Source organism: Rhynchophorus ferrugineus, unplaced genomic scaffold, assembly GCF_030347505.1.
Source record: "Rhynchophorus ferrugineus isolate W39M unplaced genomic scaffold, kcgeb_rfMv2 rfM1, whole genome shotgun sequence".
NCBI classification, from domain to species: Eukaryota; Metazoa; Arthropoda; class Insecta; order Coleoptera; family Curculionidae; genus Rhynchophorus; species Rhynchophorus ferrugineus.
This window is the reverse complement of record NW_027472580.1, coordinates 80,755,503-80,778,026: the sequence shown is the minus strand read 5'-3', so window position 1 is coordinate 80,778,026 and position 22,524 is coordinate 80,755,503. Positions and strand designations below refer to the sequence as shown.

General features: G+C 31.1%; 1 protein-coding gene across 1 annotated transcript in view; it reads right to left on the bottom strand.

The window, feature by feature from the left end:
* LOC143206550 (limbic system-associated membrane protein-like) overlaps nucleotides 1–22,524 on the bottom strand; it is a 95,462-nt gene that overhangs the window by 53,854 nt on the left and 19,084 nt on the right. Inside the window, exon 5 of the mRNA XM_076419147.1 lies at nucleotides 6,773–6,931. Coding sequence (XP_076275262.1) covers nucleotides 6,773–6,931 — 159 coding nt within the window. The remainder of the gene's footprint in view (nucleotides 1–6,772; nucleotides 6,932–22,524) is intronic.

The following is a 22,524-nucleotide window of genomic DNA, read 5'->3' as shown; positions in this document are numbered from 1 at the left end:
TGTCGTCTGCTGTTTCAAGCACATATTCGTTTGTTGTTAGGATATCAGATACCTAAGTGAATGCAGTAATAATCTGAACATACTACCCCGGGTGACCTTAACAGAAATATTTTTAAATGTTGGGATTAAGGGACATTCTTTGTTTTATTTATTATGAATTTTCTTTCAAAAACATATAACACAGTTTGCAATTTTGTTTTATAGTTTGTAAATTGTAAGTGTATCATAATATTTCAAATTGTAAGATTGGGAGAAGTTAACAGTTCACTAAAGGTTTTCATGGTACGTTTTCTGAGGAAATTCTGCCCCAAAGGTTTTAAATCTTTTTCTAAAATTCTAAAATTAAAACACGTCAAATAGGGTCATCTGTCTTGTCTTAAAAAAATTTACCAAATATGCAAAACATCCCATATTCAAACTTGAATCATTTGGAAATAACGAACTAGGTCCTTGTTTCCTTAGGCATTGGGTCACCGGTAATAACGCTGAATGAAAAAGTACCCTGTAAAAGTCACAGGTAATGAAATATCGATCATCACTAACACAGTCTCCTTATGTATCGGAAAATGGTAAAATATATACTAGACGCTAATATATTAAATAAAGTAATAGTGAATATAATATCAGTGTAAAGGTCGTAACAACATAACCCCAAGAAGCCGACAATGATTACGCCGAGACGCTTAAAAATTAACCAAATAGAAAAGCAATTAAATTTTAATTAACTTGAAACTGGTATTAATTAAAACAGTCGCCGATTATACGAGAATCGATGGGCCACTTAAGACGTACTGAGCCGAATTTAATATCGAGATAGAGAAGCTAATATTTCGGAAGGACATAGATATGGATTTAGTGGCTTAAAATTGATAGAACGTTCCGGCCAAATATTGATATTCGACCGAATCTGTTGAACTTTTCCTTTCCGAACCGCTTTCCCGAACGTATTCTTCCCGCAACTTTTTGTTCCCGCTCCCGGATAATCATGAATTTGTAATTGATTCGAATAATTGGACTCCTCTCGGTTATTCTATCGATGCTTTTCGGTTTCATTCATTTTAATTTTCATTTGGCGGTTATCTGCCTATTGTTATACGAATAGAGTTGATTTCTTGATTTAGCGAAGGACTTATACAATGTTGTTCAATACATTCACGGAGCATCATCTATGCATGGATAGAAGAACTAAAAATTTGATGGCACATATAAAACATAAACTTTTTAAAGTGTAGTTTCTGGAACACAAAAGATATTTTTCTTGTAGACTACTGATTGATTTAATAGGTGGTGGAAAATAGATATCGAGTTTTTAACGCGAAGTTATTCATATAAAGAACTTTTGAGATTGTTGGATAATAAACTTAACCAAATTACTTCTATAGGCTTCTTGTGAAACCAGCATCATTGAAGTGCAACAGAAAATATTTATTCGAACAGAGAAATTCTGAATTATACAACGTATGCATCCAAAGCTTTATTATTGAATGTATAGAATCGAAATAATGGTCTTCCTTGGCCTCAAGATGAGCCACGCAAAAATGTGTGAAGTTTCACGGGGCTTCAATCACGATCTTCTTCACACATTATTGTCTAATTTGGTTCAAGTTTTCATCATCTGTAATTATTCGTTTCAAAAATAACTTGTGTTCGTTTCACATCAGCAACTATTCACAAATGGAAATACGGTACGGTTAATATATCGCTGTTAATACTGCCTGCGTATTCAGTCTTAGGCCTGTGCTGAATGTTTTCCTTTTTGGAAGTAGAAAATTAACTCACTTTCTCAGCTCAAGTTTTGATTAACGAAACAATTTGTGAACGAAACAATGAATATTCAATGAACTATTGCTTTTAAAATGCGTTATAATATGGCTACAATGAATAAGTATTAGTGGAAATATATCACTTTAAAGCCATTTGTTAAGAAAAACCGAAAATTATGTTTTCTTCAGCCTTATATAATAAAACATTTTAAAAAAATCACCATTTTATAGAAGAAAACATTTCTTAAAGTTTAACCTAATCACACTACTCAAATTCACACCTTTTCAAATGAAATAATTTAGCAAATCAAATTCCGAAGCACCCATTTTTGAAGCCATTCATCATAAAAAACCATCAACGCTCTGTTAGTCTGATAAATAGAGGTTGCAATTAAGTTATAAGCATAAATAGAATAATACAAGTTGAAAATCATTGGTTCAAATGCTGGTTAAAGAAAAATAATCGAAAGAGCGAAATGCCACGTAGATAGATATAACACGCCGAATCCTAAGAAAGAAAGAAATTAGTCATATGTTACCATATATAGCAAAATAGCCATACACAGTTACACGACTCAAATTCCCACCTTTTCAAATGAAATAATTTAGCAAATCAAATTCAGAAGCACTCATTTTTGAAGCCATTCATCATAAAAACCATCAACGCTCTGATAGTCTGACAAATTAATAAATAGAGGTTGCAATTAAGTTATAAGCATAAATAGAATAATACAAGTTCAAAAGCATTGGTTCAAATGCTGGTTAAAGAAAAATAATCGAAAGAGCGAAATGCCATGTAGATAGATATAACACACTGAATCCTAAGAAAGAAAGAAATTAGTCATATTTTACCATACATAGTAAAATAAATCCTTTCAAACTCCAAAAACAAAAACAGACCAATTATGTCAAGGATCATCTTAGTGAGGTGAATGGCAACTGATGTAAACCACTGTCATTTTCATAGCTACAGTTACCTAGAACTTCTCACAAGTGATTTTTAACTTTGCATATATATGTTATATCACCCAAACGTTATGGCACTGGCTATCATGTTCATATGTAAAAGTAATGTATTTTTAACACTGACTAAATGGTGTAACGAATGGCATGGGTTTGGTGTATTTTCTAATGGATAAAAACCTTCAATATACTTTTTGTATAGCAGTTTAAAAAGTAACATCCGAGGCCAAAGTATCGCAGCTTAAGCTGTAATATCACAAAATATAGATGAAGGTGCTCAAAGAGCATTAGACATAAATAATTAAAAGTAAGAAACATCCATCCTTTGAAAAACATCCCTGTTGCAATTATTTCCACCATAAGCATCGCAGTTCAGAGTGTAAGCTCACTAAAAGCAGACTGAAAATGCTATAAACTAACATAGTCTATTAGATATTTGGACAGAGGCTTGCAGTTCAGTGTGAACAGCCAATAAAGGTGGATTGTAGTAGCTCATTCATAAAGTACTAGAATCTGGTGTCGCCAAAGTTTGAGAAATCATTCCATGCAGGGTAATACCATGGAAATTTGGAAATCTATGGTGATGAAAGTTTTGTCGTTTTTAGCTAGTGGTCTATTTCTCACCATTCCTCAATGGTAGTATATACTTAAACATGATAGATAAACATGACATAGCACAAAATATAAGAGATAACTATATCAGGAATGTTTAATCAAATGCAAAATTAATTAAAATAAGTAGTAAAAATTATTGTTTTCAGTAGACATAAAAGTGGTTTCCGATACTTCAGCTTGAGAATAAAATCATTCCGACATAAATACCTTAATTATCAAGGTAGCTTATAATATTTATCAAAAGAATCGTTTACACACAATCATAGTTACTCTTATTTTTATAATAATGAAAAATAATAATTTTGAATGTCCTAATCCTATTTTATAGTATTAATTTCCTTGGTAGATTGAAAAATATATAAAATATGAGAACAGTGGAAATTTAGTATGGTAATGTTTTAGAGATACTTATATAATATAAAAATAAATTTTAGCTCAAAGTTTATCAGCAAACTTTCTATGTTTTACAGTCCGTTTTTGAAAAATTAGGCCATATATCAAAAACATTTTTTTATAAATAAAGAGTATAATCAGGAGATAATTAAAAATAGATGAAAATTCGCTGTCGATGAAAAGAAGCCCCGTCTTCACTTAAATATCGTTTGAAGAATATTAGGACCGACACGAAGCTCCCAAACGATAGTTTAATGACTCGCAGTTTTCCGGGACTTTTCGGCGAGTTTCCGTTGGGAACTAACATCGTAGTTCCGGATACTTTTAAGAACGATAGGAATTTTGATTTTGTATTTTTTTTTTGAAAAATTGCTTGAGACATCAAAATCAAAATTTCTAGTCTACATGTTTTGCAGATAGTATAAATGCAATTATTACATTGTGAAATTAAATGTGATGGATCAAAAATCGTATTAGTAGAAAACTAATTCCATAAAATATTCTCTGGATTCTTCTTTGTAACTTGACAGTTAGTGGATTTTTACCCTCCCCCTTGAAACATATATTTCTAAATATCCTGAATATTAATGCTGACCATCCTGATATTGATTGAGTTTATTTAACGTAAGTTATTGGCTAATACAAAAGATTAATGCAAGGCAGATGTAAAAACATCAATATTTATTTCCTTTCCTTTCTTTAAACTCGAGATGAATTTTTATAGCTAGTAGAAGAACGAAAACGAGCAAACTTCAACGATCTCCTGAAATGCTGAAAATTAAATAGAGATGCCCAGCAAAACCTAAGGCTAGGAAAATAGACCTATTGGACTAGAGTAACCGTCGATTTAAAAGTTGTTGCATCATCGAACTATGAACATCGGATATTGTACCGCTTGAGGGGTAGGTAAATCTACAAACTACAATATTAAAAGATGGAACCTTCAGCATTACACGCTTGTAAAGACAAGCATTGCCCACCATAGGGTTTAATAACTACGCAAAAATTGATACTCCAGAAACTCTATTTCGTGATGACGAAACAATAATGTTATTAAAGTGTAGTAAAACCGATGAAGTGAAGCAGAATTTATCAAAGCCGGTGTGGAAATATTGCTTCACCACCCACACATTCTACTAATGCAAATTTGCGATCAGATACAGTCCTGAAAAAAGGAGATTGTAAAACTTACGTCACCTAATATTTCGTTACGTAAATATTAATAAACATGCCAATATATTTTGAAAAACTATTTTATAACAATCCTACTTATTTATTTAACCCGCATTAATTAAAAATGAAGTATAAGACGCTCCAAATATCTGCATGATGGAATTGTTTCAGTCGCAGTGGGCGGTCTGTATGGGTGCAAGTCTTATTTATATATCGATCAAGTTCTATCATGCTTAGATTACAGAACACTGACACTATCAAAAATCCAGTAACTTATTCATCAAATAGTTCGATAAATTGTACCTCACCGGGTTAAGGTTAACTGATACATGTTTGATTGAACAAAGTTTCAAATTTAGATTTATCAAATTTTTACAGTTTGATATGTGACAAAATAGCACACAAAATTTTCAAATATTTCAATCATATAGAGTTATATAGATAGTATATGATTCCTTGATATATCAAGTATTGTAACTGGAGCTAAGTAGACGAAACTAACAGAGCCCTATTTTATGGACTCATGCGGAGAAGATAATTAGATAGTTAAGATAATATGTAGATAATAATTTAAATACTGATTCTGCAATAGTACTTGATGAAGTATTGTAATTGCATGTGTTCTTATAAATTGACAAGGCTACCGCAATATTACAAAGTATCTAGGTACAACACTGTTTATACTTTTGCTTTCCACAGAAGCACTAAAAGATGAAAAAATCAAACATCCATCATCGAATGTATATGAATAAAAGTTTTTTTGTATTGTGTTTACTATTCGCTGTGAAAAATTAACCTTTTGGTTGGCTTGTCAAACATACTTGCATCTGCATCTTAAAATTGTCTTCATTGGCATTTTCAGGAAATCAGAAGATTGAAGCGAACCACACCATACGAACTAGTTTAGTGTACAAGTGTAATTTTAACTTTACCTTAAGTAGATTAGTTTTATTTTAATTTGGGAAATACATACTGATGTATTAATCCCGTACACGCCTTGCTTGTATATTAATGTAAGTACAACGGAACAGTAGTAATAAATTAATTTGAAATTAAGATTTTACTAAGCATATAGAATGTAAGCTGTTTTCTTGAAAGTTATGGTGTCTCTTCAGTTTCCTTAAAATACATATACAAAAATTGAAACTTTTGTTAATTAAGTTTGCTATTTTCAGTTGTTTTAACTCAGATTTTAATGAAACAATTTTTCTAGACTAATTTGAATTTTATTCCGAATGGTGAGTATTAGAGTTTGTTACCCACTATATGTAATTAACCAACAATAATCTACCTTCTCCTCCATTCGGCAATTTAAACATTTCTCGTGTTTCTTAAGATTTTAAGATTTTACTAAACATATAGAATGTAAGATAGTATTCTTGAAAGTTATGGTGTCTCTTCATTTTCATTAAAATATCTATGCAAAAATTGAAACTTTGTTAATTAATATTGCTTTTCTCAGTTGTTTTAACTCAGATTTTAATGAAACAATTTTTATAGATTAATTTGTATTTTATTCCGAATAGTGAGTATTAGAGTATGTTACCCACCATATGTAATTAACCAACAATAATCTACCTTCTCTTCCATTCGGCAATTTAAACAGTTCTCGTGTTTCTTAAGATTTTAAGATTTTACTAAACATATAGAATGTAAGATAGTATTCTTGAAAGTTATGGTGTCTCTTCATTTTCATTAAAATATCTATGCAAAAATTGAAACTTTGTTAATTAATATTGCTTTTCTCAGTTGTTTTAACTCAGATTTTAATGAAACAATTATATTAGATTAATTTGAATTTTATTCCGAATGGTGAGTATTAGAGTATGTTACCCACCATATGTAATTAACCAACAATAATTTACCTTCTCTTCCATTCGGCAATTTAATCATTTCTCCTGTTTCTCGTTTCCATGTAATCGACGGCATGGGAAAACCATTCGCTTTACAGTGCAGATTCACATTGGAGCCCTCCCGTGTTACAATATCGGCGCTGGTGGCGTAATCCAAAATATCTGGCGGAACTGGAAGAAAAGAAACAAAACATTTCAAAAACAACGGTAAACAATTATGTTAAGTGATCAGGCTGCAATCAGATATAGTTCAACGAAAAAGAAAATAATTTCAAATTAATGAGAAACGGATGACCTATACGAAAAAAAACCTCCGCGTTATTTGTCCACATATATTCCAGACTTGACCCGTGCAAACAAATAGTTGATGTATGTAAACAGGAGCTTGAAGCACGTAACGGTCTTGTGTAAAGAATAATATTTTTCTATGTTTAGATGTTGTCCAACCATCCAAAAAAACAATGTTCATTTTGTGTGCGGTGTAATAATAATGTTGATGCCCGGCAAAAACAAAACTGTTTGAATTAATCTCCGACATTGTCTGGCTTCTCGAATTGGGTGATTACAGTAATCGTTTCTCTTGTTCCGAACGAACCTTCTGGATATAATTATATCAAAATATTACTTAAAAAATGTTAACTCTCTTTTTATGTGATGTATATAAAAAATTAATTTAATTTAATTCAAAATATTTGCTCAACGTTTCATCATTATTTTCAATCAAACATCATCAATAATGGACCTCAATATTATAATAATTCTAAATCCATATAACTGGATTGGTCAGTTAAGAAATAATAATCATAATAACAGTAATAAATAATCATACATAACAATTGTTATTAAGCTACAAGTGTCATTTAAGATTCTAGCAGATACAAAAGCATAAAATCTAAAGAATAGCCCTAACAGAAACTTTACGATATATTAAAGCCACTTAACGTCTTCTAATAACTGCGCTCTTCGATTTTACTTGGAATTTATTATATTATATTTATATTTATTTGTATTATGTTTCATATTTCAGGTTTATAATGGATACACTACCCACAATACAAGAAAATAGGACAAGAATTTATTAAAGTTAAAGACACCAATTAAGAACTGTGAGAATAATATTATTGAGACAAAGACATGTCAAAATTGTGTCCATGACAAACCAAAACATGGTCCAATATTGAATATTTTCAAAGGTACATATTAAAAAAGTTAAATTTAGCTTGCAGTAACTACAACACAATTAACAAATTTTAAATTATATACTTGATAATTCGTATTTAATTTTCTTGAACATTAACAAGCCCGGAAAGAATATGTGTATCCAATATTGTACCAAAATATACTATAACGTATGGAAAAATTATATATATAGTATAATTATATACGAGTAATGTATATTATAACTTCAATGTGGTCGCCATAACCATAAGAGCAATACAATTCAAATTAGTTGAACTTTATAGCAAAGTAATTTCAAAACAATACTGAGTCTAAATAAACAATTAAAGTTCCATTACCATAGAAACTACCAGCAAAAGCGAACAAGATGTAACTCGTATTAGTGGGGTTTCTTTATTGACATTTAATAAATGATATTGAAGTACTCGTCGTTGGTATACTACAAACAACGAATACAGAATAAATAATGAATACCAAATGACGAAACTGATGTTTGGAAGGACAGAAAACAGAGCCTAGACTAGATGTATGACCATCCTTTTTTAGAAGTAACCTATAAAGAAATACGTTCAGTACTCCAATCATATAATAACTTTATTGCCGATGTCTGCAAATTTCTTAAATCAAGGGAATTCGTATGCTATTTTGGTGGTAAATGCTCTAAAAACAATATGCTCAATATTTGGAGGGGTTCGCTATTATCTATATTTCTACATGAAAATGTGTATATAAATTTACTAAAAATATGTATATAAATCGTTGTAGATATCTTTGTTACTAAATAACATCACAAGTATCTTTATAGAGCTTAGTATAATCTTAATTATAAATTAACTACCTACTAATTTGTACTTGTATCAATATCTTGTACAATATCAAGAGAGGGATAAAAACTTCGGCGTGAATTTGCCACGTTGGTGTAATTATTTCATGTTTTACAAGAAAATTTTTGAATAACTACGTGGATCCATTTGATTTCGAGAGCGTCATGCAATTGTTCTGTGGTTATGTAGTCACAAGAATTGGTAATTAACCAAGGATTATCATTTTGGATAGCGATCGATTAGTAGGTTTGACTACTTTATGTAACCCTAAATTCGCACCCCGTGCATCAAAATAAGGTTTATTATTGACCGATAAATTAATAACTTTGATCTTAAACCAGACTTTTTATGGTAGTATCTTCCAACCAAATATTACAAATGTTTAATTTTGAGCCTAAATGGTTCAGCTTTCAGCTGCAACTTCGGCTACCATGATGGGATTTTTGAGATATTTCTCTGATTTTACTTCAGAAATTCGGAACCCCTCAAGACATATAATTAGGTTAATGACTTTTCATGGACATATTTCGAAATATGAAGGAGTATTTTCCAGTCTCTAGTCCATTTGTGGATATTGTTGACTGCCACTTAACTCTTATAAATCGATCGGCTAATATATCAATTGCATTTATATTAATCCATATCTGAGAAAGTTGTTTAATTTTATGTTTTTAAAGATATAATGTTTTTTTGTACAGTTTAGGAGTCTAATTTTTTAGACCATTTAGTGTTTTGTAATGTGCGTGACATGGTAAGAGAATTATGACTTGAGACAACATAAAATATTGTATTAAATAGAATGTCTGGTAATGTCAGGCCAAGATAGGAAAAAACCGAGCAACACCAAAAACCCACGGCTATTCAAAATCCTAATTAGAAGAGCCTTTGTCTACCATCGTTAGCAGATAGAGAATCGGAATTAGTCAAAGAACATGACAACATGAAAATTAAGATGAAAAAAAAAATTAACAACAATAATCGAGAACAGAAACAGCATAGTTAACTATCAAGAAACAAACCGGTCCCAATAAAGAACCAGTCAGAAACAAATCGTGATTTTCATTAGAAAAAAGGCTTACATCAAGAAGAACAGTAGAGTTCTTACATAGTCGTTTGTATTATCAGCAGTTGAGTCGCAGATTAGCAAAGGTCGGAACAGTCAGCAGCCAAACTAGATATGAAATTCAGTAAGTCATTCCAATTCATTTCATAATTCTCTTCACCATACGGATCGATTTTATACTATTTCTATTACGAATTATATTTCACTTCTTTTTATATATTTGTTATATTATTCGTTTAAAATAAATGAACTGGCTTTTGCGCATTTATTTATGCAAAGAACAGAATAAGTAAATTATTTACAATATTTATTTGTAAAACATTTTATTTACAACATGGTTTTCTCTCCTTAACACTCAATACTGTACAATAGATATAGGAATAATATTAAAACACTTTTAACAATACTTTTTCAAAAACTGTATAAAGCTCACATTGTGAGTCAATATAACATTGTCTGATGTCTTAAACTCTACTTAGTCTGCATTATTTTATTATTTCTTTCTGTGATAATATCCTTTATGTTAAGTCATTATAAATATATAACTATCCCAAGCGATAAAGTAAAACAAATTATTTAAATGGAGGGTAGTTTTTAAGGAGCGAAATTAGCAAGACAAATACGGAGATATGGAAGTTTGATGTGTAATCTGTCAAGTTTACCAGCCATTCATTCCGTAGTCGGTGGCGCGCACACACACACAGACAGACAACTACAGTGGAAGACCCCGCATTTTCCGTTCTATTCAAACCGCTAAATTGGAAGCGAGAAATTTGGCAAGGCCCTAAATTCACTCTAATACCTCTGGGATATTCTCGCGTTTACCATTTCGACTTAATTGCGTATTAAACGATAAGCGTAAATATTATACGCACCTAGTTAACGTTCTATTTGTTCCGCTTCACTTCTTGGAATTGTTAGCGACGGAGAAGGCCCCTCCATTGTGTTAAAATCAACACTGTATTGTCACGGCCCATTAATCAAACATTAATTACTTCTCTTAATAGACAAATTCGGATTTATATCGCATTTTTACGTATTTATTGTATTTATATATATAATTCTTCTGTTCGTGTGTATTTATTTTTTTTTATATTATAAAGTTTCCTTTTTACCAACGAAGGTTTATCTGGACAAGACCTACAGTTTAACGAGAGCTTCGAACCACGGTCCTCGACATTAAGTTTACCGCCTAGTGAGTAACCAACTTAGAAATCATCCCAGAAGACATCCGGTCTTACCCAGCCTGGTTACTGGCATGACAGGGATCATTTTCCTTGTCAGATTTTGCACTTTTGCCTAAGAACAATCACAAACATAAATTTACAACTATGCCTCAGCAGGATCTGCGACTATAGCAACAGTATGAAAACCGTCCTGTCGCCTTTACCACTGCGCCAATCAAGCCGGCGTGTATGTAATGGAACTCCTCCTACCTCCCGACCGGTTTTGATACATTTTTTGTTTGTATTTCTGTGGGTTTTAAATATGTTTTATTTCAACCACAAAATATATTAATATAGAATGGGAATGTAAATGTGTAAAAGCTAGTTTTAGTTGATTATTTATTTTCGACTTTTTCCCCTAAAATAAAGACAGAGGGAAATCATGAGTCGTTTCGAATTTTAATTTTTGGGCCGTTTATGTTTTTCTTTTTTTAAAGTTTGAACAAAAATGCAAAGGAACTAGGCGGGATTGCCGCTTCTTTTTAATTTTACAATTTGTCGCCGTTGCGAATACTTAGCAATAGAAACCTTTATCATGAATGGCAACATTGTTTTCTTTGGTGATTGTATTTTCCAGATCTAATCATGTCCAAGGGACGTTAGAACTTCATGAGAGTTCATTTCTTAAGACTCAACGCTCCGAGCATTCATTTTATTTTTCCAATTTCCAGGTTTTAGTTATGGTTTATTATTTATTAAATCTCCATTTATTATTTTACATTTATTAGTACTTGGAAAAAATATATAGTGACAAAACGCAAACAGCTTGGGCTTATACCAAATGTATTGGCTGATAGGGCGTAAATCTAAATTATCATTAGAAAACAAGGTTTTGCTGTACAAGTCGATACTTAAGCCCATCTGGACTTATGGTATTGAACTGTGGGGTAATGCTAGTAAATCTAACATAGATATCCTCCAGAGGTTCCAGAATTTCAGGATGCCTCATATCACGTGTCCAACAAACTGATTCAACGCGATATCCACGTCGAACCCATAACGAGTGTGATTCGAAGTGCTAGTGCGAAGTACTATGAAAGACTATTAGTTCATCCTAATACACTCGCCAAACAGGTAAATGTGCGCGATGACAGTGAAGCGTGTAGGCTCAAACGCAAAGTACCATACGAACTGGTTAATAGACACGTAGAGTGAAATTTAATAATGTCTAGAATAAGTTAGAATAGTCATTGGAATAAGTTAGGATAGACTTTAAAATAAGTTAGAATAGTATCTAAAATAAGAATTAGATTATAAGTTGTACAGCAGATCACTTACTGGAGTGATCTTTTACATGTTAGGAAGGTTATATTATATAACGGAAATCAAACATTAATACTCATTGCCCACAGGCAGATTGTTGACATTCCAAGATATTAATTTAAAAAATATGTATTACTGTTCATTTATCATATTCTATTTATTATTTTATATTTATTACTCTCAATTCATTATCCTCCACTTATTTATGTATTTACCTATTTATATTTATCTCTTTTGTCGACCTTTGTTTTATTATTTCTTCCAATTTATTCAAAAATAATTGTTTTATGGTTGCAACTGTAAATAAAAATTATAACTAGATTATAAACCATGAACTAAATTCAAAGTAGCCAGAGTTATTGAGGTGTAGTTATGATCTATGGATCACTTGAAGCATACATAACCGACACCGAAAGTGGTTTCTGCTGGCTCTTAGTGGGAGCGTAGCCAACATGTAGTATTTGGCTTTCTCCTTTGTACGCATTGCAAGTTCATCATAGCTGAAGCTGGAGATGTGAGTGCTCAGTAGCATCAGTACTGTTCGTTTGTTTATTTATGAATTTAACTTAATCCTATTGAAGCCTACTAATCTAAGTAACAGGACCTCGTGCGTTCATTCCCTTGATCTCATTACAAGCCATTATTGTTAATGTTAGGAGATAAGTTGGTACGTCGTGCTCTATACTATCAAGTATCGCTATTATCCATTATAATGTTGTAATTATGGTTTATTGACACTCTGAAGCATAAACAAACACCATCAAATGTGGTTCCTGTTGGCTCTTGGTGACAGCATATATAGCATGTTTGCCTCTGGCTTTTTCCATTGTACGCATTGCGCGTTCATCATAGTCTGAGTTAATAGAAGGGAGTGCATAATTATTTACGTATTTACTTATTTATATATTTATAATTTTAGTTTTGCCCTAGCTAGTACTACTAGCCGTAATGGCAGGATCTCGTGCTTCTACTTCTCTTGATCTCAATGCACGCCCATTATTTTTAGTGTTATGATATAAGCTGATATGTCGTGCGTTACTTTCCCTTCGTACTATCTACACATGTCATACTTCATCCTAGTATAGTTTATCATTGCTATCAGTTACAATTATTGTCTGTTTTGTAATGAATTTTATTGACTAGTACTAAGATTATTATTAACCATCTTGGTTATTCCACTATTATTACTGCTTACCATTATCATCGTCTTTTATTGGTATTATCAATACTATCCATTATCAGTATTTGTCGATACATTTATTTCTCTATACTATATTCTGTCAGTATTATGATCCGCTGGCATAATTAATTACCCGTCCATTTATTCTGCCGTATGTTAACTATCAGTAACGTTATATATCAATATTACCTGACATTTGAGGTATATATCGTAATAATTACCAATCATTTCAATAAATTTGAAGTATATTTTTAATTTCACCCTTGTCACAGAACATTGGTTGCTCACATACTCATTATATTTTCATCACCCTACCACCTCATCTTGTCGTCCATTTTTATTTATTTAATATATTAGATTATCTGGGCCCACCCATATCTCCTTTCTTTCTTTCGATTTGTTTCGTTATTTTTGTAGCATTTAAGGTAAATATTATTTGGATAAATGCAAAATCATAATATAAATTTAAAAATAATTTTAAATTAAATTTTAATTATAAGATACTGTTTCTGATCCATTTTGAAAATGTTTTTTTGTAACTGTTAACTAGTATCTAAATAATGGTATATAATGGTTTCATGGTAACAGCTGCTATAATCGCCATTACTATAGTAATATTTTAAAATATTGTCATTGTGAATTTTATTCAGAATGCTTTTATTTATATTAGGGAAATTTGGTCTATATTCCTCCTAATTTTAGGTTATAAGGATTATTTTATTTCTTGTATATTTATTAAAGCAAAATGCCACGTTTTCGAGAACGAACAGGAAATATTGGTATGAATAATGTATATTTAAAGACCAAGTGGTAAATACACTTACACATAACAGTCGAGTGCAACACAATGAACGTCTTCGGGCTAATAAATTGAGACCAGCACAAGAGATTGAGAAAGGCACGTCAACAAGCCACTGACAGACACAAAGGACTTGGTCAATAGCACATTCAAGAACGTCGCATCTTGCGTTCGAGCATCAAGCCGGATATAACTATTCAGCACATGCATAAATCGTCAACGATAATATGGACAAAGAATACAATCATTATCATGAGCCACATCCCAATCAAATTTACGTTTACATAAAATTCGAATTTTCAATTTTTGCTACCTAATAGCATATAGCAAGTTAGTAGCAGACTCAAGAGAATCAAAGTGTTTTAATGGTTGTAAATATATAGTTTACGATATTTAATAGAAAAATACTGCCAAGGCCAACCAAGAGGTGAATTAATAGTAGAAATTAAAATTGAATAATATTTCTAAGAAAATCAAATGAGAACAAATTGATTACCTTAGGTAAATATCTAGTTAACTAAATAGAAATTATAAGTTGGTTAAAGGTTAGAGTCAACTTATATCAATCTATCTTGGGCTTGATAAAGATTAATTATTGAAATTACTTTAATATTCAACTTAATGCTTTGAAACACTTGCCGAAAATAAGAGAAGAGGCGTTGTGAAGTCAATGTTAAAACAAATGAATGAAAAATGATTAAAGGGTTTATTGTTCCGAATGTGATCAAAACTAAATATACTACATATGAATCATTATTAGATCGTCATATGTGAAATACTGAGTTCGCCTAGATAATTCTATATTTGTGGATTCAAGAATGTTCAAATTTTTGGAGTTATCAAAAACACATAAATCTAGACTAGTGAATTTAACCAAGAAGTGGATTAAAGGAAGGGTACCCAATTGTCGTATTCACTACACACTGCACCTTCAGATTTATTTCAGTTCATGTACGAATCAGAACTATCTATTAATTGTCTAAACGACAGACAATAATTGACAGGCATATTTTAAGATAAAAACATAGCTTATATATGATATTTTTATCAACTTAAATGCTCAACGTTTAATGTTTATAGTTAAAAGGTGATTATCTTAACAGAATATGACATCTACAGATGAAAAATGCATACGGTATTTAAAACTGTATTTTTTTTTTCAATTTCATTTTCAAACACAAATTACCACCAGAATTCCAACTTTACCATGCAAAATTAGTCGAAGAACGCGTTAAAAAGAAAATAACTGAGCTGAAAATTATTTAATAAAGTCTTTTCGGAAGTAAATCGCACAATACCTGAAATCTTAATCTACAATGATCGCTATGAGGTTCTTTTAGGAAAAGGAATACAAAACATATTAAATTATTTCACAAGAAGTAAATGAAATACCAGGAATGAATCGAAGTAGTGAATTGTTCACGGGCTAAATATAAATAAACCAAAAACTATAATTGACTCCTAACAGGCCACATAACATAAAGAACGAAAACGAAGAGGGAAAAGCAAAAAAGCTGTTAACACTTAGAGGTTTTGAGGAACCATCTGAAATTCCGCTTCTAACGTCAGTTCGACGAGTTGGTACTTTCACAGATTAGGATTACGATCTCCAGTTCTAGAAATTTTTGTTCATCACGAAATACTATTATTAATATATCAATATATTTAGAATGATTACAAGCATTAGAAGAGACAAAAATAGAGAGCTTGAACTTAGTACGGGTGTATAATAATAATAAAAAATAGAATAACAGTAAAACCTCTCAAGTACTGAAGCATCCTTTACTTATTTGAAAATCAGCGTTCAGCATTATAATCCAGATTTCTTTTCTCCTCTTTTAAGGGTATTTCGACTTGATCTTAGATATAAATTCTAATTGGCCATTTCATAAGGCGACTTGATATTTTTTCGACCCATAAAAGATAGATATAAAGTTTGGAAATTTATTATTCGAGCGTAATGCTTGAGAAAGCCACTTTGGTTTGGTCGCTTTATAGTCGGCGGTTTGATACAAAAAAGATCGAAAAGAAAAAAGGAGAAATGCCGTTTTAATTCGTGCCAATAAAGAATGTATACGTTGTTTATTTTTTACGCTTCTCCACTCTTTCTGACGACATTGTCCATAAATTTTGAATATTTTTTATAGCGGTAATTCGGTAGCTTGTTATATGGATATATTATGTTGATTTATAATAATGAGAGTATTTTTAGACTTAATTTTGAGGTATTTACACTCTCTTATAGTACATATTCGCGGATAATTTTAGACGTATTGTCCTTTACTTCTTAACTGCGAGCTTTTTAATTTAGAGAAAGTTGTAATTGATGAGCCTTTGCTTATAGTAATTGCTAATAAGGCTGGCTTAAATGATAAAAGTTATAAGTGTATCTACCACCTTCAGCATTTGTGGTTGTTGCTTTGTGTATATTTGTATGAAAGAAAATTCCAAAAAAATAACAAAGCAACATTCTTCATCATGATAATCGGCTGAAACAATCAACTACTTGATTGGCCAAAAGGTCGAGGTAAAAGGTTATTTATACTGCAACTCCGATTGCACACCACATTACTACATCTATACCCATATATACATATGCTTATTCTTTGGCCACCATCGCTATTTGTGGACCTCATTACCCGTTACCCTGGATCTTTTACCCCGTACTGTTGAGTAATGAGAATGTTATCCTTTTTAAAATTAGGTGAAAACAAAACCTATATTAAAGAGGAGTTATTGTAAAATATAGTGGAGTTTTATCTAGAAGTGGTAAATCCCTCTTGCTTCCCTATTCTTAAAAAAAATCCATATAGACGATCGCACCCTCCGCATGTTAAAAATCAGGAATACCGATCCGGAAAAAAAAGAAGAAAAGGTTTAAATTGTCATAAATGGCAAAAGATGGATACGGTATATCTTCAGCACTACTGTTGGTGCCAAATCAATTGCTATAACGATATACTGTATATAAATTATTCTTTTGTACCCATTAAACCATACAAAATTAAATTTTAGAAATATTTCTCCATTTTTTAATTAATATAATATTAGCAGCGACTAGCGGCCGAATTGTTTTGGAGCAGACTGTTAAACCAGTTGTTTTTTATTAGTCAATTACAGTTTTTAACAGTTTAAATATTTAAAGTCTCCGATTTACCAACGAGGGTTTATCAGGAAGGGACCTGCAAGTTAACGTGGGCTCCGAACCACGATCCTCGGCAGTAAGCCCACCGACTGGCCAGGGACTAACTTAGAGACTATCCCAGAAGATATGCGGTCTTATACAGCCTGGCTACCGATGTGACTGTGATGGTTATACCTTGTCGGATTTTCCACTGTTGCCTATAAAAACATTTACAATTACAATCATAAACATAAAGTACATCCATGCCCCAGCAGGATTCGAACCCGCGACTCTCGCAACAGTAGAAAAACCGTCCTCTCGCCTTAGCCACCGCACCAAGAAAGCTGATAATTACAGTGTTTTTTATAATTGATATATATCAATACGGCAACTTATAATATTCATAACCTTTAATTTTTTTTATAACAGCTTTATTAGAAACGCTTAGTACAATCTTAATTTACAATTAATTTATTACTACTTTTCCTATGTACTTGCATTAATTAACAAGCAAGACGAGTGCGAGAAAATACATCAGTATGTATTCCTCAATTATAAAATTATAATTATTTATTAATTATTAACTTATAGCTATAGTTTACACTAAATGTATACACTTTATATAAGTTCGTATGGTTTTGCTCGTTTCATCTCCTGACATCCTGAGCGCTGTCCAGCAGTTGTATTGCTTCCACTTTAGTATGATTTAGTAATCGTGTTTCAAGGCGAAATCTTGGATAACTTCGCAAATCCATTTGATTTCCAGGTCATCGTGCAGTTCTTCATTAGTTACATAGCGATAGGCATTGATAATCAATCGAAGAACCTTGTTTTGACAGCGTTGTATGACTAGTTGATTTGAATTTTTAGTGCAACCCCATATTTGCACCCCATAGGTCCAAATTGGCTTTATAATTGTATTATAGATCAACCTCTTTGATTTTAGATCAAGTTGAGTGTATCTTCCGACTAACCAGTGTAGTTGTTTTATTATGGTTCTAATGTGTTTTGCTATTTGTCTAACGTGATGCTTCCAATTTAATCTATTCCAAGGTATTTAGCTGATTCTTCTTGAGGAATGGGGTATCCGTTGAGTGATGTAATTAAGTTTTTATTATTTCGCCTCAATGAATTTTCCAATCTTTCGTTCATTTGTAGATTTTGTTGACTGCCTCTCGCACTTTTTCTATTGCCCTAGGCAGAGATATATCTTTGACAACCTTTGATGATAAATATTACATAACGATAGCCATGATTTCTTTATATAGGCATGCAAAACTGCTGTTTGAAAACTACATGAATGTTCGTCTTGCTGAATACTATTCACATGATGGTGCTCCACACAGCGAACACGACACGATGAACATTCTGTATGAAAAACTTCACAGCATTTTTCTTAGAAAAGCCTTTGAAAAGTAGACCATTCCAGCGTGAGAACCCGAGCCAGATATTTGAAAGATTTTCCACATATAAATGTATACAGAGGTATTATAAATAAACAAATAATTTTATTAATATTACACACACGGCTTATTTTAATCCACTTCAACATCGACGATATTTGAATGAGATATTAATACGACTATTTATATACAATATATACAACAATTAATACTGACTTGATAAAAGGGTAATTGCACCTTTTACATATAAAGTATATACATTAATCAATTTTATGTCATTCATTTTGTGCGATAAAATTTTGTTATTTATGTGATACGTTCATGATTCAGAGCTTATAAAATATAATTAACAGCAACAAAACTGAACTTTACAGTTCTCTACGGCATTTTTAGGAATATACTGCACTTAACTTTTGGGTATTGTATAATTAGATACATAGTCGTAGTTAATCAATTAATCCTGTATAGTTTTATAAACTTTTTAAAATATATACCATAAGCAGTCAATAAATTTTCCAATTTTCTTTGCCATATGTATCTTTGCCAACAATATATATATATATATATATATATATATATATATATATATATATATATATATATATATATATATATATATATATATATATATTGCAGCCTTTTTGCTAAACAAGGAGTTAACTCATCATTTTTAAATTATAAATTATCGTCGATGAATTATATTAACAATTAGTTTATAACAACAATTTCTGAAGTCAAAATATGTTATTTACATTATAGAAAAATGATAAACATAACAAAATCTGTAATAGCACAGTTCATAGCAGACGCTCAATAACGTAAGATTGATCGTATCTTATCAGCATTGTAAATCCCATAGAAAAACAGACAGTTTTTTATGGGTTAACAAAATATTGAGAATATTTTATCAATAACTAGCGACCCGCCCCGGCTTCGCACGGGTGCAATGCTGATACTAAATTAAATACACTACAGAAAAAATATGAACGTTGTATATAAAAACATAGCGGCCCGCTCCGACTTTGCACGGGCATAAAATATATATGCCTATGTCACTCAATGAAAAATGATTAAAATCAATCCAGTATTTTTGGTTCATTCATTACTGCCCTTGGCCAGCACGCATTAAATTTGGAGTAAAACAATTCCTCTTCCCCTATACTTACTATGAAGATTTCCTGCTATCTTTGGAATATCTAAATTCATACAATTTTTATTACATTACACATTTTTAAACGCAAATATTAAATTTGTAATATCTCCGAAAATATTTGTTTAATTTACATGCTGTAAGGAACCATATTGATCTATATTAATTGCACACTGTATTTAAGGTACTTAATTCGATAAGGATTAATGTCGTATTGCTTAAAATAGCTTCGTAAATAAGCCATTTTCTCACGTAAAAAGTAAACAATATAAATGGTTAATGTGGGTTATCCCTAAAAGATAAACATATACCATCGCGGACTTTTTTGTAGACCTTTTTATGGTGTACAATACTGTAGTACATTAATTTGATCTAACTCGTAGGGTTAGGCAGCGTTTTTGCTAATTGCTAAATAAGCCTAAAAAAATAGGTTAATTTACGACATCACGTTAGAAACCTCTAAAATTAGCAATGTTGCCTTAGTATATTATGCATGTATTATACATATAAACCTTCCTCTTGAATCACTCTATCTATTGAAAAAAACCGCATCAAAATCCGTTGCGTAGTTTTAAAGATTTAAGCGCACATAGGGATATAGGGACAGAAAAGGCGACTTTATTTTATACTATGTAGTGATTAGTACTAAATAGTATATTGATTTAAACATAAATGTATATAATTGCATTCTGGATCTTGAATTTCTTTAACAATAATTTATAATTTTAGAACATTTTACATATCGTTTTATTTAAAACCAACTCATTGTGGTTTAATAAAATTTATCAAATTCATTAGATTTTGAGATGTCAGTGTTTACTTAATTTCGATATGTTTGCGATACTTTTTTTGTATTAAATAATTAAACATAAGCATATCTACAATTACTTAAAAATTAAGTAAATATTTTAAATAATCAATGTATAGTAACGGAATAATTGATAAGACTATGTTTAAACAGGATATGGCCCGTTACTTAGTACTTAGTACTATCTTCTATATATTAATCGGCATAATAAAAATTGTGCCTCCCTGTTCGAGGAAAGCGGGGGCACTTGAAGATGTGAAATTTGACAGGTTCTAAGCTTCTATCGAAAAGAATCCCTAGATCCAAAAATGTTTGTGTAACATGCGCTACATATAATAAATTCCAATAAAACGAAATACGCAACCGGGAATAACCGTTAGATCGGTGACACAATATATATATAAACAAATATTTTAAGCGTTGACTGACGCGCTGTCAGTTGCTACTATTATATGGTATATAATTAGTCGTTTCTGCTTACGTAAATCTGTACTTAATCGTTGTATTGCAAAATGCCGGCAATTTTGAATCGAAAGAAAGTGATAATATAACAGTTCTGATAAATATTAGGGTGTTCAAGGATTAACGCCATAAGATATGTGACTTTTTTGTTTGAATTTTATATAAATCATTTTGATTATTTACTTTATAGACATAAAGTTTAAAAAATCAATAATCAAATTAACAATGGTAAATACAAATAAATTTTTAAAATACATTTTAATACATAATTAATTACATTAATACATACATAATTGTGTTCGTTATTGTTTTAATATACAAGTCAAATAATGAAATACAAAATCGTTTTATTCATATATCCTCTATTTTAATATACAAACATGCATTACTTCATTCATTATTCCATATTTATAAATGTAAAGATCATGTATTTTGATATTTGATATCAACATTGTATATCATATTTCATATTTGATGCTATGAATTTGTTACAGTTCCGAAAATAAATGTTAATTCTTGAGATAGTTATTTTAATATACATTATTTCATTATTCGTTAATTGATTATTTTAATTAATGTTATGTATCAAATAAATTTCTGATCTTATATTGAAAATTCTGTTGAAACAAGTTGTAGTAATATAGCATTTTAAAATTATTCCCTTTACTGTTGTGAGAGAAACATGTTCAACTAAAGAAATGTTGTCTAATTTTTGTACCAAAACATTCGCCAATATTTAGGTGATGTTAGTCTCTGCTGCAAAACTCCTCACAAAGGTTCAATTATGTTTAGGTCTGGCTATTGCGCTGACCAGGGAAGATGTTTGATAATATTCTGGTGCTACTCGAATCAAAAGTGATCCTTTCTGGCTGTGTGTATGAGAGCATTATCTTGGAATATGGCAGTGTTTGCCAGTAATATGCTAGTCCTTGTAAGAACTTATTCGCAGTAATCCGGCCAATGATGTGAATGAAAAGATCTTTACGGATAAATCATAACGAAACTTCTCCCAAGCTTGAGCGAATAAGCAGGCCGTCTGGATCACAGGGATATTTTGCAGGGTTTCTACACATAAACCCAACCGTTTGTAGGAAACAATTATTTCTTTCGCAGCTTAGCGTAGGCTTCCGTTAAAGAAGGTTTAGCAATCGTAGCCCTTCCCTGAATGTTGGATTTGTGTAACCCTCTCACTCTACTCTTTCCTACTTTGACGCAGTTATTTTATATTATCTCTCCATAAAATGTGTTAATGTTCGTCAGTCTCTGTCCATAATACAATAATT